At 40.1% G+C, this 27,410-nt stretch overlaps 2 protein-coding genes and 1 long non-coding RNA gene across 4 annotated transcripts in view; 2 read left to right on the plus strand and 1 right to left on the minus strand.

Annotated features, from left to right (window-relative positions):
- On the plus strand, window positions 1-14,678 carry plpp1a (phospholipid phosphatase 1a). Of its 2 annotated transcripts, none has more exons than XM_035667946.1 (6): window positions 1-555; window positions 6,191-6,342; window positions 7,491-7,771; window positions 10,673-10,730; window positions 12,533-12,709; window positions 13,434-14,678. In XM_035667946.1, the coding sequence occupies exons 1-6, from the start codon at window positions 498-500 to the stop codon at window positions 13,551-13,553; spliced, it is 846 nt and encodes a 281-aa protein (XP_035523839.1). In that variant the 5' UTR covers window positions 1-497; the 3' UTR covers window positions 13,554-14,678. The 2 variants fall into 2 exon arrangements, with proteins under 2 accessions (XP_035523839.1, XP_035523838.1); XM_035667945.1 differs by lacking the exon at window positions 6,191-6,342 and adding an exon at window positions 4,293-4,447 and having other exon boundaries at window positions 2-555.
- The window catches only part of mtrex (Mtr4 exosome RNA helicase), a 20,109-nt gene continuing 7,188 nt past the window's right edge, over window positions 14,490-27,410 (minus strand). The window contains exons 12-27 of the mRNA XM_035667943.1: window positions 26,439-26,518; window positions 25,827-25,937; window positions 25,502-25,603; window positions 24,152-24,277; window positions 23,344-23,494; window positions 22,779-22,951; window positions 22,619-22,687; window positions 22,415-22,540; window positions 22,196-22,306; window positions 21,902-22,090; window positions 19,705-19,868; window positions 18,827-18,932; window positions 17,381-17,437; window positions 17,127-17,289; window positions 15,492-15,596; window positions 14,490-15,075 (exon numbers count right to left, since the gene is read on the minus strand). Coding sequence (XP_035523836.1) covers window positions 15,023-15,075; window positions 15,492-15,596; window positions 17,127-17,289; window positions 17,381-17,437; window positions 18,827-18,932; window positions 19,705-19,868; window positions 21,902-22,090; window positions 22,196-22,306; window positions 22,415-22,540; window positions 22,619-22,687; window positions 22,779-22,951; window positions 23,344-23,494; window positions 24,152-24,277; window positions 25,502-25,603; window positions 25,827-25,937; window positions 26,439-26,518 — 1,886 coding nt within the window. The 3' untranslated portion in view covers window positions 14,490-15,022. The remainder of the gene's footprint in view (window positions 15,076-15,491; window positions 15,597-17,126; window positions 17,290-17,380; window positions 17,438-18,826; window positions 18,933-19,704; window positions 19,869-21,901; window positions 22,091-22,195; window positions 22,307-22,414; window positions 22,541-22,618; window positions 22,688-22,778; window positions 22,952-23,343; window positions 23,495-24,151; window positions 24,278-25,501; window positions 25,604-25,826; window positions 25,938-26,438; window positions 26,519-27,410) is intronic.
- On the plus strand, window positions 18,170-19,853 carry LOC118332585. The gene is made up of 3 exons (XR_004796931.1): window positions 18,170-18,585; window positions 18,686-18,947; window positions 19,720-19,853. It is a non-coding gene; the product is annotated as an uncharacterized LOC118332585 (long non-coding RNA).

The following is a 27,410-nucleotide window of genomic DNA, read 5'->3' on the forward strand; positions in this document are numbered from 1 at the left end:
AAGGCGGCACCAGGCCCACAGCTGCGGCCGCCCTCGGAGCTTTCCGGGTCCGTCACACGGCTTCTGCGCCACCGGTTTCACACTACTGGAACAGGTGTCCGGGCCAAATGACCGGCAGTCCGGGTGGTAGTGTTTGTTTTATTTACCAGCTTTAACACCATGAGACACATACGGAGTTCTGGGCTCTGCTGCAGTGCACACAACAACAATAACAACAGCAGCAGCAGCAGCAGCAGCAGAGAGACGCGTTATTTCTCCTCCTGATTTGCGCTTTCCTGCGACCCGGGCGGTCTGCTGGTTCCTCTGCGAGGGCGTCAACGTTTTATTGAGTTTTTAGCCCATTTGCTGTTTTTTTTTTTTTTTTTGATCCCACACTCGGAAACAACCGCAGCAGCAGCAGCAGCAGCGACGTCCCAAGGAGGAGCATCCCCCTTGGTGTTTATTACAGGAGAGGAGGACGCAGCACAAACCAGAGAGAGACACAGACGAGAGCAAACATGTTCGAGACTAGAGGAATCCCCTTTGTCCTGCTCGACTTAGCCTGTCTTATTCTAGGTATGTAATATTTAGTTTTTTTACCGACTTGCTGTGGACTGTTTTTTATTGCTGCTCTTATTGATGTTAAGCCGATTTGTGACCCAATATAATCCTTCTGTTCGGATATTTAACAGCTTGCCATCACGTGAAGGGAGTGGTGAATGTTCAGTAGCCCACGAGTGTGAGACTTTATACTGTTAACACTGTTTTATTTTAACCTCTAATGGCACCACTAATCAGACTATATGTTTCTGTCATACGTGTTTAGTATCTTTAAAGGGTTCCTAGGGGTCTTTTTCGCTCCCAGTACATAAAGAATTTCATGTTCTTTGTTTCCAGTGTATGCAAATTAGTCCCAACGTCTCCTCAGTTGTTTCAGATACTCACTCTAAAGGTTAATAATGTGTTTTTTTCTTGAGTGCAACAATCTGTAATAATGTAGCAGCTTGCACTATAACACAAATCATTCCTCATCAGTGTTATATTAATTATATTTAAGGGCTTCCCATATTATATAATGCTTCCATACTTCTTCTTCTCTCAGATAGTCAACTGCTAAGGCTGCATAAATTCCTGATTTATACTAATTTAAACCAAATATTAATTCAAAATTGTTATAAATGGCATTACTATGTACAGCACAGGCTATGTTTTAAACAGTTTCCTGGCTCATGTAACCACAAGTCTTCCTCCTCAGAGGGTTTTAAATCATTACAGGGGGAGGCACTTATACTTATATCAGATCTGAAACTGTATTCAGATTAAAACATCTGAACTACAGTGTATAAATTAACCTATAAGTCCTTATCTTACATCTAAAACCACTTTTGTCAAATATTAAATCATAATCTAAAAGTTTAGTCTTTATATTTGAATGTATGAATCATTGCGTTGGTGCTCGAGGGGCTTCAGCTGGTTTCAGTCTTGCAGTGTAGGGACAGACTTTTTAAAATCTGGTTATGAATAATTGATACGTTCCATTACTCATAAAGACATACCTCCCCTCGCACAGTCTGCGGTATATCCTAACATTACATATTCGCTTTTAGGATTAAACCCTTTTGGGGGTTTTATAACATAAAAATATTCTGTTGGGATAATGATTTGTGTCTGATATGGGTTTTCCACAAAAGGTTCAATAACCTGTTTCTAAATTCTTAAACGTTGAAAAATCCAGTCAAATATTGTTGGTTTCTTGAGTAAAAGGGGAAATTTGAACTAAACTTCCAGGGCATATTTTATGTTGCATCATTTTGTGAGTGCAGTATGACTGTACAGACTCAGTGTGCTCTGTGGATGACTGATGCAGAAGCAAACTTGATTATTCTGCTAATGACTGAAGACCATTAGATTATAACCAGGCATCTGCAATAGTCTGTCTCCAGTGCAGACCAAGGCTTTTTAAAACAGTCATGCACCACTGCATGTTACTAAAACATGCACACACAGGTAGTGAGGTTTGACTCATTAGAACAAAACTCAATCAACGTGAGAACAGAGAGGATTTTGCTTCTTTTTTCTAAAGGTCATAATGTGCAGAGAGAGAGAGGATATTTGTGCTTCAACACAATTACTTAGCAGGCTGCAGTGAAGTCTTGGTAAAATATTTACTAAAAATGGACCAATGTGTATTTTTTGTTTTTAAATATCCACAATTTTCTTATTGTGTCTGTGTTTGTCCCTTTAGTTGCAGAGTATAAGAGATGAGAGCACGTTAAAGTGTAACACTGCTGTTTGCTGCAGTTAGAAAGTGACTGGGGGGTGTGGGTGTGTGTGTCGTGTGTGTCGCGTGTGTGTAGTGCCGGTGTGTGTGTGCGTGTGTTGTGTGGCCGTGTGCGTGCGTGTGTGCGTGTTACTGTCCCCCGACTATCTGGCATTTCCAGCTGTTGTAGCCAGTCAACTTAGGATGGCACAGCTGACAGTGTCAACAGCTGCAGAAATGGCAGACAGAACAGAAATCCCAGACAGAATTTAAAAAGTAGTTCATATGTTTGTGAAGGTGTATCTTCATGTGATGTGTCGCGACTTGTTAACGTGCATTACAGCTCAATAATAGACCCTCATTTTCTGCTTGAATGGACGAACAACTCCTGTCTTTTCTCAGCTATACAATGGGCTAAACGGGCCAAACAGCCACAGAAATGACAGCAGCTTTGCATTCAGACTTTGAACTGTCAAGACCAATTAGCATAAGATGTTATCTTTATGGTATTTGATCTATAGAGAGTACTTAGCTATGTCCACAGCTCCTTTCACACCAATGTGAGTCAGTGCTCCAATAAAGCTTCTCAATCCCCCCCTGCTGAAAGGCTGCCCAAGAATAACATCATTTTTTGGAGTCATGAAGTCACTGTTGTCTTGTGTCTTTTGCTGTGTGTAATGCATCATGTTGCAGAGTATCTGTCTGAGCTCAAAAAGATAAAGATATGACTCAATATTTTGTGTTTTTCTTACAGTGAACAAATCCCATGAAAAGACCAAAACTAACAATGAATTGATCCTAATAACAAATATTGTCTGTGTAGCCTGATTTCTATGTGCATTGTTGTCAGAAAAATATTCAAGACACATCAACGAGCCACACTCGTTGTACTGGAGGATATGTTCAGCCATCTACTATAAACACGAATGAGTCAATCCCACATGCATGTCATGCTCGCAACAGCGCCAAATTCACGGCTGGAAATGGTGCCAAACAAGGACAGTGTTTATATACACAGCACTTAAAAGAAATCATTCTGGAAACATGGAACTACATATTTATGATCTGTTTTTTTTTTTTTAAAGATTTACATCTACAGATGAGTTTTATAATTTACTGAGAGACAGAATTATTCATTGTTGGTTTTGGTCTTTTTTTCGTTTCCTGCTAGAAAGGTCGGGGTCTCATCTCTGTCACAAAGATTTAACATGTTTTTTTGGCTCACATTTATGAACTTCTGGAGCCCGACCGGCCTATTGCAGACATATTGGTATCTGTATTGGCGTCTGATTTACACTGGTGTATATAATGAAAAAAGGCCTGTAGTTATTACAGTACTGATGATTAGCTATTTATTTATTTTAATCTTTATTTCTATATATTACTGGATAATGTAGCCTATGTTTTTATCATTATTTAACATGTTAAAGAATATTTAACTTATATTCTTTAAAGAGTAACTAAACCCTAAAACCTCTGTATATGGGTATTTACTAGTGTTGTTGATTAATTCAGGTCCATATCTGGACATTGCAGTGCAAAGTATTTGAATTCTACATATTTTGCTATGAAAATGCACAGCGACCACAGTCTACTGGCTGAAACCCGGCTATCACAATTGAATTTTGCTACTGGCTGATCTGGAGACAGGTGACGTTTGTGGTGGCAGCCCCTGTTTATATAAGACCAACGTCTCCACTCTGCAGACTGTGGCCTGCTACGTAATCGTAGCCTGACGCTCTACCACAAAGTTATTTAAGAAAGCACCTTTTGTGGTCATATCAGTAAACAATTGGTCTCGTTGCATTCCAGCTCAAAAAGGAACTATTGGCTGCCATGAACGGTGAATTTTTCCCCTCTAAATTATCTGTCTTCAAAAACCCACATTGGTCGGGCTCTGGACTTCTACAGTTCTTTATTCACTTCTATCTGAAGGATGACAGTTTTGAAGACCTCAACACTTTGTTTTGGCACCTTCAGTTCCTCTGCCATGCTTCTTTTTCTTTTTTTTTCTCCCACTCTGACCTCTTCCTCCTGATCTCTCCGTCCACAGGAGGTCTGCCTCTGGCAGCCTTTAACCTGGGTAAGATCCGCCCCTATCAGAGGGGCTTTTTCTGTAACGACGAGAGCATCAAGTACCCTTTCCACCACAGCACAGTCACCTCCACGGTGCTCTACACTGTGGGCTTCACCCTGCCCATTAGCTGCGTAAGTAGGAGTCACTCGAGGCAGGTTTGACAACGTACATGACCTTTTCATGGCAAATATGTTGACTTGTCACTCGCAGGGGTGAATTATAACTCGCATTCCAATGTATGCCAGGCCCTTGGCTCTGGTAAGAAACCTGCTGGGTTACTGGCACACCTACATGGAAAGCAGCCATTATTTCTGCGATTAGCTACTGTTGTGCTTTTCCTGCGATGGCAAGTCAAAATGTCTGCTGTGAGAACTGGCAAGACCAACATATTTCCAGAGCCTAGTTTAGGATATATTCAGAATGGCTAGCTTCCTGTTTGATAACACTGATAATACTTTTAAATTGTTCAGTAGCTGTTACACACCGTTATTGAAACCACATATGAAGTGCATTTTATTTAGTTCAGCTTCTGTTTCCCATCTGTGTTCAACATCAGCTCTTATATCAAAAGCTAAAGGTGAAGGAGGATGTCCACTTAAAAAAAACTGATAGAAAATAAAATCATCCAGAATAAATCTTAAATTGTGCTGCAGCTACTACAGTAGGACTTTTAGCTTCTGCTAACAAATCTGACCATTTATGAAGATTGTAATCGTATAGCTCAATGTTTTGTCTCCTAACATCTTTATTATCTTAAATGAACAGTCCAATCTCACAACTCAAACCTGTACAAAAGACACCAAACACAAATTAATTCCGTAAGTTAGCAGTGTACCACTTCTACTTCCAAAAATATAATAAAATATAGACAATATAAAGTTAGGCCAGGCTTTGTTTGCTCAATTTAATCACTGTGTTTTTAATGTTAATTTATTGGGTGAACTTTCTATTGCTGTTGTTAATTAGAGCAACAGACATGCAGGCTGTGTCCCTCTGTTCCTTAAAATAGCTGGAATGCTCTTCTGGAACAGAGCGATTGTTTTTGGAGATCGATAGAGCCAAGAAAGGGCAGCTGCTGGTGTGTGTGTCTCGCTTTTGTGTGTCTGCCTTTGGTTATTGCTTCGTGGTATCAGTGATTCATCTCTTTCATCTCTTCCATCTCTGTCTGTAGTCTTTCATGTATCACGAGTAATCACAACCACAATCTGTAATATTTTAGATATTATTGTAGCCTAATTTCTGCTCACAACTGCTCACTTCATCGTTCACTGCCTGCCTGCCAGAGGAAGGTGTGAATTTGGAGCTGGAGAGTCAGTTTTAGGAAGAGGTTAAGCAAGAAGAAGAAAATGTGAAAGTCACTATCTTACAGGAAATGAGTGAGAAACTGTTTGCCCAAGTGTATTTCGGTTATCTAAGGGTGACCGCCGTTTCTTCTCGCAGCTCTCTGCGGGTTTGTTGAAGAGAATTCAAACTATAAAGAATCACTGATAAATCCTGCAGCACCTTCAGTTTCAAGACAAAGTAATGAGGACTCAATAACCTGCTCAGAAATGTCATTTTTGTGCTCTTGAAGTTTGAATTTTCTCTATTAACATCCACTCCTTTTTATCAGCATTTAACTGTCTCGTTGCCATGCCAACACTTTAACCATTAATATTTGCACCTTTTTTTTAATGTTCCTGGAAGTTTGGCGAAGGACGCTGCCTTCAGAGGAAGCAATGTTTGGTGTGACTCTGTCTCACGGCTGCTGTCTCCTGCTTTGCACGAGCATGCGGTGTTGCATCGTGGGTAGGGGTCTGAGACCCATTGACATGATCTTGTAACCTGTATTGTTTTTTTTTCCCTTGTTTTTTCTCTCATTGCTTCTCTGCTAGCTGGACTCCCATTTGTAATACTCAATGTTCAACACAGTCCTTTCCGCCGAGGCTTTTTCTGTAACGATGATTCAATCAAGTACCCCTATAAAGAAGACACCATTACCTATCAGTTGTTAGGAGGTGTCATGATTCCCATCACAATACTGACTGTAAGTGCATCTGTTTTGTGTTCCGCTAACGGTTCTCTTTATATTTCATCTTCCTTCTTATTTACATAATGCTTATCTTAATACACTTTTACACTCTTTACTTTCTCTTTTGTCTCAGTTCATGGTTGCTGCTAAATACATTATTCTGTAATAATGTATGTGTTTTTTATTGCTTGCCATTAACTGTAAGTTAATTTGCTAACTGTATGTTGTAGAAAATGTTTTGCAAACTTTTTCAATACTAACATTTGAAGATGAAAGAAAAGTGAATGAAGAAACATCCCCCGGCCTTAAATTAGTCTGCAGGAAGACTCTAAATATGGCAGATGTGAAACTCTTCACAAGCAGCGCAGTGGTATTCTTGGACAGTAGATGCTGAATGGAATTGAAAAAATGTGATGGCACGTAAAGAGCCTACGAGAGAGACTCAGTCAGCCCAGTGTATAAACAGTGAGAATATCCTTTTACTAAAAGTCTCCTTACTGCAGGTTTTATCTTCAAAAGGGATTTAAACAAGATGACTTCCATTTTATACTTATAAAACATCTTTAGCTGCAGTAAGTTCAGGTAAAACAGACACCTTTTTAATCTTTTAGGGACTCTTGTTCTCTTATTAAAAGCTTCTGAGGATAGCAGAGTAACAATAACGGCCCATCAACAGCTTTTATGCGAGGAGAGTGTAAGCCCTCTGGGCCTTTTTATCTGTTAGACACATTCACGTGAACCTGAACCACAACATTCGCAAGAGTCACATGAGTCATTCCTCTGGTGCGTCACAGAGCGCGGACACACGAATAAATACACCCAACTGATTTACTATCAGATCTAAAGAAACATTTAGTTTTAAACTAAATTAAACATGTTTTTATAAGTGGACATCGTCCTGTGGCCTTCAACATTATGTACAGATGAGCCTTCCTTGTTTTAAACACTGTTACTCAAACAAAAGCTCTGTGTGAAATTGATGTAATAGTTCGAATTTTTAAAAACCAAACTGATTATTTTAGACCCAATATTTTAGGGAACATTTTTGGCTCTGGTGTTGTAAATGTATCATTCAGTTGCTTTTTTAATTTTCATTTGCAGTCTTGTATTTCTGTACAAACCTCTAACTCTGTATCCTTTCCCCCATCCCCTCCTCCTTACAGATGGTCTTTGGCGAGTGCCTTTCAGTTTATCTAAAGCGCATCAAATCCAAGTCCTCTTTTGGCAGCTACATTTCCTGTGTTTACAAAGCCGTCGGCACCTTCATTTTTGGTGCCGCAATGAGCCAGTCTCTGACTGACATAGCCAAGTATTCTATTGGTCGGCTCAGGCCGCACTTCCTGGATGTGTGCAGACCTGATTGGAAACTTATCAACTGCTCGGCAGGGGCTTATATTGAAGAATTCACCTGCACTGGAGACGCAACAAAGGTCAATGAGGGCAGGTAGGTGTTGCCATACCTCAGAATAAATTTTTTTAGTTGCAGCGCTTAATGGATTAGTCGAATTGAAAGAAAATTAATAAGCAACTATGTTTATAACCCATTGATTGCCATTATTAAGCAAAAATGTCAAATATTTGATGGTTCCAGCTTCTTAAATTTGAGGATTTGATACTTTTGTTTGACGAATAATAAGAATGAGAATAGTTTTTTTATAAAACAAGTTTCAAGCTTAAACACAAAGTGCTTTACAGATTAAAAGATATACACAACAGAAACCTTTAAATCAGAAACCATTGAGAGTCCCCCCCCCCCTATTACATACTAAACAAACAAAATATATGATAGTAAACTGAGGCATTTTTTTCATTATTTTCTGTCATTTTATTGACAAAATCAGTAATTGATAAAATACAGAAAATAATCATCAGGTTAATATAATCATAAATTGCACTCCTAGTTCGTGATTTCAGATCTTTGGTATTGAAATTAGCTTCTCATTTAAACTTGTAGCACTCTAGGTTTTGGTTTTGTTGCACAACAGATTAATGAAATCTGACCAAAAAATAAAATAAACCTCTGTGCTCTCCCTTGTTTTGTAACATACTTATGGTGTAAGTGCAAAGAGCAAAGGTTAAATGTGTCACTAAACCAACGTATTAACCATTATGTAATTTTATAATGGTGATAAAACTATTATGGCATGTCCCTGTGAAGTTGTTCAGCATTTATATTCTGCTCCCATCTGCAGAGTTTTTAGCGAGATGCGGGTAGGGCCACTTTCACCACACACGAGACCGGAGATACTAGTTGGTTGGTTGAGTAATATCAGGAATGTTGAGATTGTTTTGATTTTAGTTCTGTATCCCTTATCAGCTCAGAGCAGAAGGAAGTTTAGTGGGAGGAGGAGAGGATATCCACTTCTCATTCTGATGTAGGCACGACCGGCGAGACCGGCAGTAATTATAGAAGCAGAGGCCTAAATAGTGACATCAGCCATGCCGATTGTATCAGTGAGTTAAGAAGCGGTTGTTATGAGGGACTCTGTTCTCTATTCTCTTCAGTTGTACTTAAAGATAAAGCAGGTTATTCTGCGTATAGGTAAGAGTGTGTTGTTGAGCTGCAGCCTTTGGGTCTAAGTGGAAATGAGCCCACTCATCTGTCTGTTCTCTGGGTTATCTACGCTACATTTACCAGGGTGTGGTGCACAATTGTTATATATTTCCTGGAACCCCATTACTACTCTGCTACTCAGTAGTTTTTTTGTTTTTTTTATGTAGCATAATGAGACAAACATTTATCAGCAGGTCATGTCCAGAGCTTTTAAGATTACATTTCCAGCTCCTATATGTGTGTGTGTGTGTGTGTGTGTGTGTTGGGGATGGCCTGCTCGTCACTAATAGAGCCAATAAATGCAGCAGGAGAGGAGGTCAGGATCATCTTACTGTAATATGATTCCTCTTTGGCATACTTTAACTATCCTAGGAGAGAAGAGGCCTACTGTCAAAGCTGTATGTGTTTGTCTGCATTGAAGAAGCAAAGATGCCTCAAAGGTTGAGTGTGTAAGACAATAAGTCACAAATAAATATTTTATCTCAGTGGATAATATTAATATACAATGAGTGGAGGCCTCACATGGTCTGACCAACCTGCAGTTTTAATGTGGCGCCACAGAGGATGTACAGAGGTCAGCATTGTTATTGCAAGGCCAAAGGTCTGTTTGCGCACCCTGGATTGTCCACTCACCAACACTGTTGGTGCTGAAAGGATAAGTTGATCAATCGATTAACTCTAAGGAACAGTGTGTAGGAATTAGTGGCATCTAGCAATGAAGCAACCAACTGAATACAGCTCAGCCTTCCAAGCGTGTACGAGAAACTACGGTGGCCTGCAAAACACGAAAGGCCCTATCTAGAGCCAGCATTTGAGTTGTCTATTCTGGATTTCAGCCCATTTTAGAGCTGTTCTGATACCGTTACCAGTGCCTGTAATGCAGTATCTGGTATCGGTGAGTCTGTGCACCGATCCACATAATTCATTAGCCACGAAAGAGGATCTTGCTACTTCCCAGTAGTGTCCCATTTGCCCTTTTCTTTGGCTGTGACCTGCCTCTGACAAAGGGTTCAAGGCCAGGCCATACAACAATGATAACAATCATACAGGCTTAGTAGTGTACACTTGTTAGAAAATAATGATGTAAAGCACATATATCTACTTAACGCACACGTATCGGATTGGTGCTCGGTATCGGCGGATGCGTAAAGTTCAGGTATCGGGATCTTTATCAGGGACGAAAAAATGGTGTCAGAACATCTATAAAACATGGCGGTTCTACATGCAGGCCTCCATAGAGGAAGATCCACTCCCTCTGTAGATAAAAACACTCATTAGGTGAGGTCACAAAAACACAGCGACTCTTATTTTCAGGTGATTATACACTAATGAAAACCTACCTGTTAATATTATATTACATTTTTGCCAATAAATGTTACACAAACCTTAATTGGGTGCACACCAAATAGGCAGATGTACTGTAATGTTACAGTGTGTGTGTATTAATGGCTGTTGCTGTAGACCTGGTTCCAAACCACAAAAGCACAGCACTGTTATTATAAACAGGAAGCAACTAAACCTGCGGGGAAGGACTGGAACTTCTTTTGAGCTGCTGTCCGCCACATCCCTCAACATCACTCTCAGGAGTCAGTTCTCCAAAAATACAACAAACTAACTTCCCACCGCCCTAAATAAAGGTGTTCCAGGATGGGGCGATGTGTGGATTTGTGCGTCTGCTAACCGTAATGAACTATTAATACAATAAGTGTCTTCTAATAGTTTTTTTTTCTTTTGCTGCAGATGAATTAAGCACATAAACTGTTGAGCCATGCTTTTATCTTTCCATTGCAGGCTGTCATTCTACTCCGGCCACTCCTCTTTTTCCATGTACTGCATGCTGTTCCTGGCTGTAAGTATCTTCACCAGTTATATAATGATTTGATTATATCAATCAGTATTTACTGGAACCTTGTGTTCACGAACAAATCAAATTATTAAACACTGATTGGCATATCCAGTTTCTGAGCAAATATGATGGTGATATTGATCAGGAATATGTGGACATTTTGGGATTTACACTGTTTTGCCTTTTCACTGGCAGATTAGAGTATTGATACCACTCATGTTTCTGGCCATTCAATTTAAAGCTACAGACAGCAGCCAGTTAGCTTAGCTTAGCATAAAGACTTAAAAGTGTTAAGAAGTAGCACAAAAACTGAGTTACTACTTCTTGTTTTTCATGTCTGTCCAGTAAATATGATGGCGAGCAGTTGGTTAGGTTAGCTTAGCATAAAGACTGGAAGGCCTATTTAGACTTTGTACAGTTCAAACAAACAATAACATGATAATAAGTGAGCTTTAGAGGTGCTGGTAAACAGATGTTAGACAGAACAAGGCTATCTGTTTACCACTGTAAGCTAAACCGAAAAAGTGTAGGCTGTATCTCAAAATGTCGAACTATTGATTTAAATGTAAGCTTAGAACCAGTTGCATGTTAGCTTAGCATAAAGACTTGTAGCATTAAGTTTAAACACTACACGTTGTGGATTTAATTGTTGGCTTCAGGCAGAGCCAGGCTAGCTGTTTCCCTCTGTTTCCAGTCTTTATGCTATGCTAAGCTAACTCCTCCTGGCTGTAGCCTTTTATTTAACAGACAGACATAAGAGTGGCGTCGATCTTCTAACTCTCAGCAAGACTGCGAGTGGCCGGGTGTATTACCCACAATGCTCAGCTATTTATTTTATTTTGTATGCCTTTGATGACCTTTCTCGGGGACAGTCGGTATCCGTGTCGCCATTCATCTCGGAGAATTGCAGCATCCTTGACAAGAGTAGTCTGTGTTTGTTCAGGGCAGATTTTACTGTCCGGCCCTGATAAACTTTACAGGCTGCTGATTCATTCAACACCAGCAGATATATAAATAGACACAGGGACAAAGTCTGGCACCAACATAAAGATCTCTCTGCCCCTCTGCATGGTGTGAAACAGCAGCTCTGACGTTTAAACATTTACCTACACACCCTAGAGTGCTTTATTCTCGTCTCCCAACACCAATTAAACGTCAGCGCGTGCGTCAGAAATTTAAGCGGGACAGGAAGAGTTAAAGCGGCTAAGCTCGCGTGTCCTTTATTGAAACAAAAAGAACAGACACGCCCTGTTTTTAACAGAAACACACTTTTATTTATAACACAAAAACAAAATGTTTATGCCTCAATGGAACATGACATTCACCAAATTCTTACATAATAACTTACCCTGCTTCAGAGATGGTGTCATATTTATTAATCTGATTAGATTGTACGTTGTACTGATTACGTCTGTCGGTGAAATTGATTATTTCAAGGTCTGTTTGGCAAAGATCTTCTCACCTTTTTAAACACAGAGGAGGAAGTAAATATCGGAGCTTGAACTATAAAAAAATGTTTTGTTTAATTCAGGAACATTTTTGTAACTGTTTCTTGCATGATTGAGTTGTCTCTGGTGCGGGAAGTGGAAATGGAAATAAACTGAGTCATCTCCAAATCACTGCAGCTCATTTTCCTGCCGCTCATGTAGGAATGTTGCCTGCTGCCATCATCCACAAGACTACCGAACCTACTATAACGTTCCCTGTCCTTGTTGTGATCACCAGTGACACACTTTTGTTAATTTTTGACCCCAAACATAGCCGCTCCATATTTTAACAGCCCGGCCTGTGTGTTCTTTTCTCAGCTCTACCTGCAGGCTCGACTCCAGGCTGAATGGGCGAGGCTGCTGAGACCAACAATCCAGTTTTTCTTGATCGCCGCCACAGTGTTCACAGGACTTTCAAGGGTGTCAGATTATAAACATCACTGGAGCGATGTGCTGACCGGACTCCTGCAGGGGGCCCTCATGGCCATCCTGGTGGTAAGTGACAGAGATGAAAGTCACACTGTATCAGTTCGGTACAGAACTACAACCAGGTGAAGTTTAGATTAGCATGAAGAGTGGAAACGGCAAGCCCTGGGTCTGTCTATGTGAAAGAGTCTACAGGCATACTAGGTGCGGCTGTACCACCATTATTCATCACGTTGATTCAAATGTCGCCGAACTCTGATTGGTGCAGTGAAATACGCTAAGCCCCGCCCACTTCATACCAGCGAGAAAAGACAAAAATACAAAGTTTAATTAATTCAGAAATTCAGATCATTGTCTGACCTTTTGTGTGTCCATGTAGAATCTCATGGCTCATAAAAAGCTGATTTAAAAAATAAATAAAGTTCAAGTTCAAATCTTGTCTGCTACCATGGCAAAAGTCTCCCACCAGCGCTTCTAGATATCAAGAATTAACGTTAGATCTCTTTTGTTTTAATATGTTCAGTAACTGAAATCTGAAAGGCATTTTTTTGTTCCTTTAATAGAGACCCGTTTTCAGTCTTTATGCTAACTATCTCATGATGTAGCCTCATATTTAACAGACAGAAAAGATTGATACCACTCTCTTGTCTAACTCATGGAAATTAAAAAGGGCATCAAATATTCTTAAGAATCAGTAACTAAATGACTTAAGAGCACAGATCAAAATAATTCAGCCTCATTCCCATTTGTGCCTTTATTTTTTTAACTTTAAAATTCTTTCCCCATCTTGCAGGTCTTCTTCGTGTCCGACTTTTTCAAGCCCCACGTAGAACCCCATAAAGACGCTGACATCCCACACACAACCCTGCAGGAGACCCCAACAAATGGAAACCACTTCGAGAGTCCCAACTAAGCTAACTGAGAGGTGGAGGACGACGACCTCTGCTCTGTCCAAACGCACACCCAGGATTCCCAGCTCTCTAGCCCTTTTCATCTTCTGCAAATTCTCCTCCAACACCCTGCATGGATTTACAGTGTACTTGATTCTTACTTCAAGGAAGCTACTGGGTGACTGTGCATCCCAGAAGAAGCTTTTGGAAGCTACACCTCAGGCCTGTTTAGATTAAGACTTTTTTGTTTTTTTTAGGTAATTTGCTGTCTTTGTCCACCGATTCTCCATCTGGAAGGAAAGTGTTGAGACTTCCTGTCCAAGCCTTGTAGATACTGCTTAAGTGACTGAAGGGGTTAGGGGCTAGAGATTCTGTAAAGACAGGAACCAACAATTTATTCATGTATCTATCTACTGAGCCGGTGGGAAGACTTAACTGCACGCACCCACTAAAAGGGTCTGACCACTGCGAGAGAGGAGGGTTGGAAACCTGTGAATGTAACCATGCTTTGTGCTTTTCCTGACCTGGAGTCAGTCTGCTCAAGGATCTGATTTAGGATCAGTTCTTAGGTCAGCTCCAGCACCCAAAGAGATGGCGGTCTCATAGCTTTGCTGCCTTAAGTCTAGTGTTAATTTAAGGGCTAGTTATAAAAGAGGAATGTTTGCTTCTCAAGGCTACAACGGGCTGGAGGCTAAAGCTGATCCTAGACCAGAGGGTTAACACTGCTTCACATCTGGAGCTGCTGACTCCAGGTCACCGCCACTGCCGTGTTATTCTCCAACTGTCTAACCTTGTAAAGTCGAGGAGTGAAAGCTTGATCGCGTTCGGTTAGAGAGTTGAAGAGTAGACGCTCAGTTTAAGTCCCGTGTTGCCTTTTGCTGGACTGCTACTGCTGCTATCACAGCTCCCTGTGTATCTAAGAACTAATATAATATACATCAAGTGAACCGACAACAGTGTACTTTTGTATAATCTGTATGTAAAGACAATTCACCATACAGACTTTTATTGAAAAAGAAAAAAAGTTACAAATATGTACAAATATCTAAAATAAGAGGAAAAATAAAGCCATTTAGTTATTAACATGAATGAAACGTGTGTATGTCATGAGCTGTCACATAAAATTAAAGCATGACTTGTGTTGTTTACTTCTCTTCAATAACTTGTCCATATGCATCACTTTGCTCACATAAGCGAAAATAAAAGCATGAATGTCCAATGTATTCTGGCCACGTAGACGCGTTCACTCATTTATTGGATAACACGGCTCAACAGGACATTAAAGAGTTCAGGTAAGTTGTTGTGATGAAAAATTGATCAGAAGTCATCTTACAGACAAATAAATAATTTTTCCATTGAAAGCCAATTCAACAATGAGAATAAACAGAATACAAAAGAATGAAGGGCCAAGAGGTCCATTGGTGGTTAATCATAACTAAAGGTGAAAAACAGCATTTATCCTCCAGTATCGTGTTGGAAAGGTTGAAGGTCATTAAAGGTAGAGACTGGCAGCAAATACAATGTCCCTCTTGATTTTCGTTATTCCTGCAGAAAGACAAATGAGTCAGTTAAGTGCTTTATTCCTAATTGAGACAGTTGTTTCAGTAGTGCGTCAGCTAGGAAGTAAAGAGTTTACCAACAGACATTTTGCTGTTAAACTGATAAAATCATATACACACACTGACATCTATTAGGATGATGACTGTATGTATCGCATGTCTGAATCATGTCTACAATGTACTTAAAGGTTGTGGAGCAGAGATTTACATTCAGTGTAGGGTTATAAATAGGGCTGTTACTGATTATTATTTGTCAATTAGGCAATTAAATTAGACTATTAAAAGGGTCATTAAATAGTTCAAATGTCCAAAAAAAACAGCCCAAAACCCTAAAGGTATTCAGTTTAGTATCAGTTAAGAGACTTTGAATTTCTTGTCGAATGACTAGTTGACGTTTCTTACCCTCAGCAAACTTGTTCTCCAGCTCAGTGTTGCCAATGGCCTTGGCTGCAGAACACATTTGTCTCAGTACCTCCTCCAAACGCCGCATGCAGCGGATGATGCTCCCTACAGGAGACACAAATACACATTAACATGGTTTAGTGTAGATCTATTTTTTTTTAAAAACACCAGTTATGATCCAGAATGAATTCGTACTGAATGTCTCACAGCACGATAAGGACATCTGGGAGGACGTTTTTGGTCTTCGATCAAACTCAGTAGTTGTAATTTCTACATCATTTCCAAGAAGTTTCCAGGAAAGAGTTATTTGGTGCCAATTATAAGACAGAGACACTGTTTAAGTGATACTTCTCCAATTATATAATTTAAATTAACTGTGATTGTAGCCATAATAGTCTCTAGTCAGTGCACAACACATTTGTCATATGGAGTTCCGTTTCAAACACTAAATACATAAATAACATGATAGATAAATTACTATTTACTTTGATTTAAATGGAGCATTTCCCTAATAACTAGTGAGAAAATGAAACGTTTCTAGAATATTATTAGAAAATTACAGACCTGATTATACAAGTATAATCAAAGTTTAAATGAAAACACAGATGTTCAAATATAATTATTTTGGAAATGTCTCAGTACTCTGTCTCTCTCCTTCACCAACACGCAAATCTAATACTCCCTCTAGTTTTTCAGCTCTGGATTACTTTTTACAATGATTTCTAATATTTTGCAGCTGAGGTCACTGCTGGGAGTCAGAGATGGAAACTATTGGGAGAATGATGGACTTTGAATGGGGTTCAAATCTAACCACACATCATAAATCAATTAGTGAGCCTCCACGATACTGCACATGTGTAGTGAAGAAATCAGAGGGATGTGTAAAGGCTGTGTTGTACCTCGGCAGAGGTGGAAGAAGTACTCAGATTATTTACTCGAGTTAAAGCACGGAAGTATTTTCAGCAAAATGTTTCAAATGGCTCCTGTGAGTGATATATTGTTACAACTTACTTATTGGACACTGATTCGTCAGTTTGTAAGCAGCATTTTACTGTTGAACTGCTTTAAAGTTACTGGTATATTAAGCCAGTGGTTTCCAAACTCAGGTCACAAGATAAATCTGAGGGGTCATGAGATGGAGAGAGGAGAGAGAGAGGAAAAAAACTTCTAAAAAAGAAACTTATTTATTCATTTTTCTGACATTATTCAAATCTTGGATTTTTTGGGGAAAATGATTTGATACTCGACTGAGGGGCTTAGCTTCTTTGGAAAATTTTGAAAAAATTATTTACATTCAATGATCTGAGTTGAATCTTTAAGAACACATGTTTTTTCATGTTAAATTCTAATCTGAAATGAAACTAGTCACTATAGTTGTGAAGATAATGTAGTGAAGTATGATGTACAACACTGAAATGTACTGAGTGGTAGTATTGAGTAGGATTCAAATTTAAATGATCAAATACAGTATTGTACTAAAGTTCTGTACTAGAGTAAATGTAGTCAGTTACCTTTTACCATTGTACCTCAACAAAATTCTGTTAATGAAAATTATTGGATCCAATAAGCAAATAGAATAACACCTGTAATGTAACTTCCTGTTATGTCTGTTGGATATTAATATGAAAGGCCCACCTTCAAAGACGTCAGTCATCTTGCAGATTTGAGCAAACGTGGCGCCATTAGCCCAGGCGTACACCACATCCATTAGGTGAGGTTTAAACTGGTTTAGATAAGTCTCCTCGTCCACCTCCAGCTTGGCGTCTGCAGAAACCTTGGCTATGCGCTTCGCACACTCCTTAAACACAACAAGAAACAACGGCATTTCCACCAAATTCAAAGCTTTTAACGATGAGAAACTAATTCTGGATTGTTTCATGTCGTCTCACCTGCATTTGTCTTAAGGGTGCTGCAAGTTGTTCAGTCAGTTTTGGCATCTCACTGGCCTGGAGGAAAAAACGACATCATTAACACTGTGATAGCAAACGTTTGTTTTGCAGTCTGTATTTCAATCTCCAAGCAAAATATGTAGCTTATTTAAACCTACTGTCAGCACAACCCTTCCCCCGAGCAAGACAGACTCTCAGGCCTCTATCTTTCCCTTCTCTATGGTCAGATGTTAATTTACATTCAACACCATAAAATGAGCAGGAGAGAGGAAAAGAGGGTGTTGACATTCAAACATTTGATCCTACTCTTCTTTGGTAACATAACTATTCATTTTATTTCTCTAACTATTCAGTGAAAGCTACTAAAGCAGCTTTAGTTGTCAGCTGTTCTACATTAACACCTGCCTGACTGTTAACTTCTGATTCAACGTCCCAGTGTTAATAATAAAAGGCTTTTTAGGGAACGAGCGTCTGGTTTCCCCCCAAAATGTCAAACTCCGCTCTTAAGGAGTAGTTCTTATTCACTTTCTTGCCAAGAGTTAGATGAAGATTGATATCACTCTTATATCTGTTCAATATGAGGCTACAGCCAGCAGCCAGTTAGCTAAGCTTAGCAGAAAGAATAGAAACAGGGGGGAAACAGCTTGTCTGGCTCTGTCCAAAGGCGTTATGTGCAGGACTATTTTTAGGCCCTGCTAGCTGTTTTGCCCAGTTTCTGGTCTTTATGCTAAGCTAACCAGCTACTGGCTTTAGATACTGAACAGTCAGACATGAGAGCGCTATCGATCTTCATCTAACTTTCAGCCAGAAAGTGAATAATCTGATTAAAGAATAAGGAAACTGAGTGAATCTGACCATCCAAAGTCCACAACGGGGAAGAGGATGACTCCTTTCTGTATGTCAGTAGTTTAGAAAACACACACACATAATTAGATAGTTTGCTGTCACCTCAAGCCAAACTAGCAGCAGGTGCTCTTTAATGACAGGCGACAGCTGTACACACGCACACACACACACACGCACACACACACAGTGGCCCTGTAGTGGTGTGCAAACATGACAGCTAGTTGTCATCGTCCCCTCCCTCCCAGAGCTTTTGAGTAAGACGCACAAGAGAAATGACGGCAGTGGGAGCCGTGATCGAGCTTAGATCTGAGTAGGTTCTGTCATTCTGAGGACTGAGCTGATGTGGAGCCAAAGAAAAGGTTTGTTGAACCATTTGACGCTGCATTGCCTCATTGAGAGAACAGGCTTCATTAAGCAAGACAAACACACATCAACCTCAGGTTTCTGTTTTGGTTGCAGCACACTGGAAGAGGCCAAGAGCGCGATTGCAGCTAGAAATGTGTGGGAATCAACTGTTTATCTCGGTGGTCGGCAGAGGCTTAAATATCTGTTTGTATGGAGAATTAGAGGAATCAAGTGTTTGTGTGCTTTTGTTCGTACATTCTCCTGGAAGACAAAGCAGGACAGCAGGGCGGTGGCTTGTTCAACCGTCAGATCATTGAAGAGGCCGTTGAAAATCATCTCCGTCAGCAGGAGCTCGTCGCCACTGGAAGCATGAATGGTTAGATCGTATTTTATTACTTTCAAACAGGTTCTGATACATCTCTTCCTTCTTCTATTGAAACGGTGTAAGTAACATTGCAGAAATGTGGTGTGGGTGTTGGAATAAGAGGTGGCAGGTGAGAGCAGAAGTCCCCTCATGTTTCAGTCTTGGATCGACTCTCACTTCCCTGCACATAACACTAATGTTTCACATTTTTTAAGCACTGCACAGTAGATCCTGTAGGACTCATCAAATGCCATTAAATTAAAGGTTACAGTCTACAAAAGAGCGTGATTTACTCCAGTTTGAAGAGAGGGCTAGATGTCTTATTTTCTATGCTGTTATCAGGAGCTCCAACAACAAACTGAGACTTTGGAGGAAAACAGTTTATAGTAAAAGCCACAAACCTCAGCTCTAAATCCCCATTATTATTAAATCCTCATGTTTCGTTAATAAGCTTATCCACATAGCAGTTTCACCGTCAGACTGGCGGTCAGACAGAGGCCGTATGTTAATGTTATTTCCCCCCCAAAGCCTGTATGAAACAAACATTCACACAGACTACCTTCAGCTGTCAGAGGAGGCGACTGACGGATCGTGATTTACCCAAACATCTCTGCTTTTACTGTCAATGTCCACACAGTAATGGTAGTACCGAATTTATCTATAGGCTAAAGTACAGCTAGGCCAAAAAATGTAAAAATAAACCTACAAGCAGCTATATTATTTCTGTATTCATACAAACTGTGTGCAGGGGGTGTGCTGTGTCCTTTACCTGCTAATTTCACAGGCAACCCGACCTTTCACCTCGATGACATCAGAGGGACTGGCGAAGCCGAGGCGTCGCAGAACTCTCTTCCTGCACTTCAGCTTGTCCATCTGCAGGACGGTCCGAGCTTTCTTCAGCTCTCGCTTGGCCGTTCGAACGTCTGCTGCGATCTAAAAACACACACACACGAGGATTGCTATAGCGTGTGACCTTTACCTGACGTAAACTTAAGAAGGTTTCAAGAAAATATTAAAATGATTGAATGCACTGATCACTGCCAGCTGTTCTGTGTATGAGCTAATATCAAACAGTGCATTAACAGTCATAGTGATGGAGTGGAATTTGAGCTATCTGCCAACAAATGTTCATCTGCCTGCTTATCTGTCCTCAGTGATTCCACTTTAACCTTTAGCCCTCATCATTACAACACGACTCAGAAGCCAAAGAACAAACATAGGTACAAAGAGATTTCACTAACATGGTGTATTACTTTAAAATGTATATTTATATTTCGGGAACATTGTAGCCTTATTTCTTGGAACTGAAAGGGGGAACGTTCAGACTTTTATGCTTGTGTAGTATCAAAATGCACGACGACGGTGGGTGTATCAGTACTGTAAAGGCTAAAGTGGATGTCAGCTGCAGAAATGAGACTGAGGATTAGCTGCAGAAGGCTGTCCAGGGATTTGGGAGATGCTAACAAAAGGACAAGGTAATCTCTTACTCTGCCAATCAAACATAAAGTAATCCAGTTTACGCTGTACTATATAACCCTATCATTTTACAACATACACAAGACCGCAGAGGGACGCAAATGTTTATGCAAATTTTGAAACAAGTAAAAGCCAGTGCGGGTGTTTTGCATCCATCACACTCTGCAATATCAACTAAAGTTTGAAATATGAGTAAAGTTGTTCTCATAACAGGACATAACCAGGGATTTATTTTGAAAGGTACATGTTACACTTCGGCATTATATTCCTTATTTTGTTGCCAATATATTATTATTGGACTAAGTGCTATAGGTTCTAATATTGAATTCATACATTTCTCTGTAAAGGGGAATGTTCTGTGCTTTATAGCAACTGTACATGTTTTATTTCAAACAACTTTACTTATTTTTGTTCTGGACACACATTTTCTCTGCTCTGTATAATTTTGGTGTTTTTGCCATGCTGGGGCCATGATTAAATCTAAAGAGGTGTCCACTTGTCTCCAGGCCGAATATCTCAACACTGATGAACTACCATGACATTTTGTACAGATATTCGGGAGTTTGGTGATCTCCTGACTTGACCATGAGTCTGATATTTGTGGTTTTGAGTGAAATGTCTATTAACCAACAACTATTTGAAAGATTGTCTTGTGATATCTTTGGAAAGGTATTTTAAAATATTTAAGTGCAAATATTTAAATTTTTTTGTAGAATTATGTTGAGAAGTGTGTGTAAAGTGCTGTAAAGCATATTGCTAGCAAATAGCATTTAGTGACTTGTGGTGGTGGTGTTAAACGGGCATAGAGAGCAAATGTTTCTCTACAATTGTAGGTATATGGGATAATCTATGGCTTGTTTTAGGTTTAATACATATAATAATAGTAATTTATTGTGGTCACTAATTCATTTCATGAGAATTTTACTCATTTGTTTTAGAATATTAGTGTGCGCTACGTCTTCTCTTTGTTCTTGACTTTTCCCTGGAATGAGACACGCTGTGAATAACTTGTTTCTACAGTTGCAGTGCTGCTGCCTTGCAACTGCTGAAAGACAGGAAGTGTGGTTGTTGTTTACTATACATGACAATGCAGTTTAGACCCACTTACTCATATTTCTGATGAAAAAAAAAAAATGTTTCCCCTTGCTCGATGTAATCTAATGGTTTTCTCTTATCTGACCTATAACTGGGGGTGAGGCCCTGTAGGAATAATGTCCTTGCTTTCTTCCTGTATTTGTCTGTATAAGTATATATGACCAAAGCCAACCTGTCTGGCAGGAAAAGACAATGGAAGGTCACTGATTACAATCTAACAAAAAGGTAGTCAATGTAGATAAAAAGGAAGGATAAAAATAATAATATTTCAATAGTAACAAATCCCATCTGTCGTTAAATGGTTGGCTTTCAATAATGTTTAACATTTAGCAGCAATTCTATGGCTGACCTTCAACTCTCCCACAGAGTGAAATACACATTAAACTGTTTCTCACCAGAGCTTTCTTCTCACAGAGAGAATAGACAGATTCCAAGTTGGGGTCACTGTGCAGGGGGTGGGAGTACATGCGGTGCTCAAAGGCCTCCACTTTCTGAATAACTTTCTTCAGTGCAGGGTCTTTGATGCCCATGTCATCTATGGGGTCGAGCAGAGGAACGCCATCTGGGAAACGTTTCTGCACCTCCTGCAGACAAAATGTTTGGAAGGGAATACAAGAAAGAAATTATTTAGACCATGTTTTTTGTTCAGTTGAATCTGTTCTTTCTTTCAAGACGCCTGCATTTTGTACCTGTATGGACTTGAGCATGAGCTGTCTGTTGTCAAAGGGCCTCAGGTCTTTGGGGATGTAAAGGCGGACTGAACTAATGGCAGTCAGGAGATGGAGCATCACTGGGACCACCTGGACAAAAAAAGATTGGAGTTACAGTCACCCTGACTACAGGGACATGTATTCATATTTGTGTATGTAATATGCAGTCAAGTGTGTTTTTGTGTTTGCTGCACCCACCTGCATCTCTCCAGTCTCCCCTGGAGCAGCAGGTTTAGCAGCCTCAGTCGCAGCGTCTTTTACACTGTCCTTACTACAGTGAACCAAAACCTCCACCACATACAACGGCTCTGAGTCTGTGCTGGCCTAAATGAGGAAATGAACATTAGTCACAGCCAGGTGTAAATCAATTCACGTGCGTGTGAAGAGGTGACACCGACTTACCTTCACGTTAGTTTTCTTGCAAAAGTTTACAACCACTCCCCAACCGAAGTCAGCGTCTTCATTTTTGACCTGTGGGATCAAAACAAAGAGCCATTAAATGAAATGTGAAACTTCATAATTATTGTCAAGTATTGTCAACTGTAATTGTGTGAAGCTCTACCTTGACAAGTCGCCCAGGCTGCAAGAAGGGCAGGCAGTATTTGGGTTTGTGGATGAACTCTTGTATCTCTTTACCCAGTTTGGCCAGCTGCTGTCTGATTTTAAAGTAAGTGACCACACCCTCTTCATTGGGAATCTCAATGGAGTGGTACTGCTCCTCATATTTCTTAATTTCTGCACAGAAAAATCAGAAACATGAGTAAGTCTGAACGATAAGTAGGATGCAACAGGACAGGCAATGTAAATAACTGTATTTAAACAATTTTTGAAGGCTTTCTCAACCTCTTGACATTGAAAATAATTCATACCAGACACTTAATAATGAAAGACATCTTTGTGGAACCAGAGTAAACTTTCTTGTTTTGGTCTTTAGCATCTCTCATCAAACAGAATGTAGAAATACAGCCTCTGAGAAGCTTTTTGCTACTGTACACATGAACTACACACTGAAATACATGCTCATCACATATACAGGTATCATTGTAAGAGTAAAATCAGAGGTTCTCTCGAGGTTACTTTCTCCTCCAGCCTCCTGCATGCTGTAGTAAATATGGAAATATGCTTACTTTCCACAACACCAGGCAAAGCCCTGTAATGTTGGAACTGGTAGAAAGACTTTTCTAGCATGTACTCTGGGTTGATCTCCTCCACACGCAGCAGGTTGAGCACCATGTTGTAGGTCAGGTGGAAGGCACTGTTCAAAGGGTCTGCTGAGCCCTTTGAAAAAAAAAAAGACATGAAAGAAATTAATTATAATAATATACAGCTGTGGTTAATTGTGCGTTTTGATTAGGTTGTTAGCCTTTTGCTTGGAAGGGCCAAGAAGGTATGAGGTCTAAATAAATGCAGGCTGAAGTCACTTTCCCCAAATTAAAGACTGAGGAGGATTTTGTAATCACAACCTCTGAAACTTCAGAACCACAGATATGTGTTCGACAGCTTTCTCCAAGATACCCTGGGAGTTAAGCAACAGTTTTACATTAACAGAACCTTGTTCAAAAGCTATGCAGCAACATATTTATAGCAGCTATTAATGTGTCAAATCAAAGACAAAAGACCAAGAGCCTCTTGGCTTCCTTGTGACTGTGTGTTGTCAAGTTTTTGATGGAGCACCAAATGGCCTGATGATCCACAGAGAGAACAACTTACGGGCCACTTCTGACAATTTCCATTCAATCAATTAAATTAATTCTCAACAAGACAGTGGGGAAATATGTTTCATTGATGGGATAGCAGGGTTATTACTGCAGCAGAAGAACATGTAGACAGCGGTGAAGTGCTGGGAAGAGATGGGATTGATATCTAGCAGTTGCATTCTGAAAAATAAACCAAACTTGTTCGTAAAGAGCACCGGAGCAGCCATATTCTCAGTACCTTCAGTAGCTGTTTTCCCACAGCTGGACTCATCTTCTCGTCCACCATGAAAATAACGATGCCCCTGTCATCCATTCCTCTCCTCCCAGCTCGCCCAGACATCTGGATGTACTCACCTGATGTAATCTAGATCGCATGAAAACACACGCGACATTTAGAGGAAAGATATTCGTTAGTGAAGGCTTCTCTATACCTGTAATATAAGTGTAGATCTGACAAAGACTGAAAAAAGAAATAAGACTATTACACTACTGAGAAAGGACAAAAGGAAGAAACGTATAAAAGGTAGGGAGAGAATTGCATATTTGAGTGTGAATGTCGTGGAAAATAGACATTCCTGCAATCAGTGCCCAGCTAAGAATCTACAGTAGTAACAGAAATCTAAATGATGAAACTGTCTCATGAGGAAGAGACTGAAACAGTTTTTCACAAGCCTCCGAACACTATTCTCTGCGTTTGCACATGGCTCTGATTAAAGTCCACATATCTACTGGTCTTTGAGCAATAAAATGCAAAAAAAAAGGCAGATAAGATTATTTTTGTGTTGAAATGATCTGATCTTCATTTCAGGCATGCCATGAGATCAGCTCTTGATTTAAAACCGTGTGTTTCAGGAATGAGAGCTGTGTGTATTTAAATGTGTGAGTGCCTGCGTGGAGCTTTGGCACCATCAGACGCACCAGATGTTCCTGATGAACCTCTTGGAGGGCAGTTTTCCTTCTCTCTCACATTCTCTTCAAGCCTTTGTGTGTGTATGCGAGGGGAAGTGTATGAAGTAAAGATGAAGGGTGCTTCTAAATGACGACAGTTCCACACACCAGCCCCCAGCTCTTATAAACAATACGTGGCTGTTTATGTGGCGATGCTAGCTGCAGGACTCGAAGACCTTATAAAGGCCTCACAGCAGCACACCGTATGACAACTCCACACTGCACACAGGGCAGAACTGTTGTTTTAAAGAGATAGCATAGTTTATAGGGAGCCATTTACCATTCCACGGGCTACTCATTAAAGGTGCAGAAACAGGGAGATTAGCCTCACTTAGGTCTCTTATTGGAAGTCTTTTATAAGTAGCGTAGCAGCTCCCCTTAAAAAACAGAGAAAATGGACGCCTAGCTTACATAAACGCCACTTCTAGGGCTCAACTTCCTGCTTATGTGCGCCCATAGCCACAGCTATGTAAATTGTAATTCCACAACATAATGTACTTGTTAGGATTTTGCATGTAACGTTGGATGAGGGGGAAAATATCCAATATATTTTTAGAGAGAATTCACCCTGACAAGATTATTGATTGATTATGTGACAATAACTGTGTTTGTGTGTGTGTGTGTGTGTGTGTGTTCTTACAAAGCGGTGATTCTTGCCATCAAACTTGCGTGCACTGGTGAAAAGCACAGTGCGAGCCGGCATGTTGATGCCCATGGCGAATGTCTCTGTGGCAAACAGGGCCTGGGATGAAGGATGAGGGATGAGGGATGATGGGAATAAAAAGACAACATTAAAACGATCTCAGTGCAATATTATTATTAAGCATTTTAAACCTTATTTTTTACAATGTAGGGTGAATATTTCTTGACCACCACCAAGTAATTGCAGTCTCTCTGCGGAGAGGGATACATATTATTTGTTTAAGAGTGTTTTTACGAGCATCTAGACGCAGAGACGGTCATACCTTGAGCAGGCCTTCAGAGAAAAGGATCTCTATGGTCTCTTTCAGGATGGGCAGTAGGCCTCCATGGTGGATTCCTATGCCCCTCTTCAACAGTGGCAGTACATGCTCCACCTGAGGAACACCAAGAGCATGAAGAGTCAGATTAATGTTTGTTTAATTTGTTTATATCGTTTAGTGACAGTTCAAATTCAGTTTCATCAATTACAGCCATTAGCATCAGAAAGACAGAGTGGAAAAAGCATCTAACCCTCATAGTGGAAAAGTGTGATGTACCGTTGGCTCTGCTGTCGCTCGTGCCGTAGCGGTCTACCCACTAACAACTCAACACGGCTGGTTTTCATAATGTGACTCAGCACAGCAGGGTAGAATAACATAAGCACTGTGTTTGAGCCTGTGTTGACATTATGTGTGCGGCTATTTACATTAAGGCAGTTTAACTGTCTTCTCTTAGCAGAAAATCTCTGGGAAGGAAATGCTGAGGCCATTTTTCTGAGCTTTTACAAGGTGGCAACGCTGGGTTCAAAAACTGAAGTGAGAACAACGTGGATGGTAATAAAAACATCACACGAGTTGTGAGGAAAAGGAGTGAGAAGAAAGAGCAGTCCTCCTCACCTGGGGGAGTTTCTTGTCTTCGTCTGAAAGACAGTCCACTGCGTTGTTGAACACTTCCTCCACCAGACGTTTCTCGTCATCTGGAACAGACAAATGGTGCATTTCTGATCAGAAAATGTTCTAAATATAAGCGCAAAAGCCCTTTCATACATCCTGAACCTGTGTGTCTCAACTACCCTTCCACAAACACCATTTGGGTAATTTCAAAATATAGCTTCAAATATAATCTCTCTTGGCATGTGTGGTTAATGTGGAACACCAGGGAGAGTTTTTAGGGAATTGCATGCAGGACAAGTTTAACCACCCACGGACCGGGAAAGAAAATGATGCTGCTGTATTCGGTTAAAGTCTGTGTTAAATCTAGAGATTATCTACTTTTGCAGCCACATGCTTCAACACAGTTTCTCTAATTTGATATTTTACTCTACCTCTTCCTACCTTCTTCCTTATTTAGTTTTTCAATATATATACAAATATCCATGTTATTCAATTGATGACTAATTTTATTTAAAGCCACTCATTGAAGGGGAGTTATTGTAAAAACAAACAAGCGGTTGGCCGTTGCCACAGTTTTAACCAACACTTTTTTTATTGTAATGGATGTATGTAGAGGGCACCATCGGTGTCTTATTATTGTGCTAATTGTTTGCTGTGGCTGGTTGGCTTGCTCTGTCCATGTGGAAACTTAGTCACAGGTCTTTCTTTGTTCATGAAACTATTCTGGGAAACCTTCGGTCTTGTGTGCCCGTGTTAGTCAGAAACTTGGACTTCCACAAAGTCTGATGGCACAGTGCTTATTATTAATGTCAAATGACTTCAGTATCAATGGGACTTATTTTAATGGTTTAACAACAAAGTAATAGCAGTCAAACGCACACAAAAGGTTAACGTAGTCCATGGCTCCAGTTAAACAGCCTGAGGGTAAATGCAACAGCCAGGACATCCACTTTATATCTCTCTCTCACACACACA

This window comes from Morone saxatilis, unplaced genomic scaffold (genome assembly GCF_004916995.1).
Source record: "Morone saxatilis isolate NCDOM2014 unplaced genomic scaffold, NCSU_SB_2.0 Contig21, whole genome shotgun sequence".
Lineage (NCBI taxonomy): Eukaryota > Metazoa > Chordata > Actinopteri > Moronidae > Morone > Morone saxatilis.

Excerpts from the sequence above, each read along its gene's own strand:
- plpp1a (XM_035667945.1), top strand. The coding sequence starts at position 498 with ATGTTCGAGACTAGAGGAATCCCCTTTGTCCTGCTCGACTTAGCCTGT. Across the intron at positions 10,731-12,532 it reads ACTGCATGCTGTTCCTGGCT|CTCTACCTGCAGGCTCGACT; the intron begins GTAAGTATCTTC and ends TTCTTTTCTCAG. Across the intron at positions 12,710-13,433 it reads CCCTCATGGCCATCCTGGTG|GTCTTCTTCGTGTCCGACTT; the intron begins GTAAGTGACAGA and ends CCCATCTTGCAG.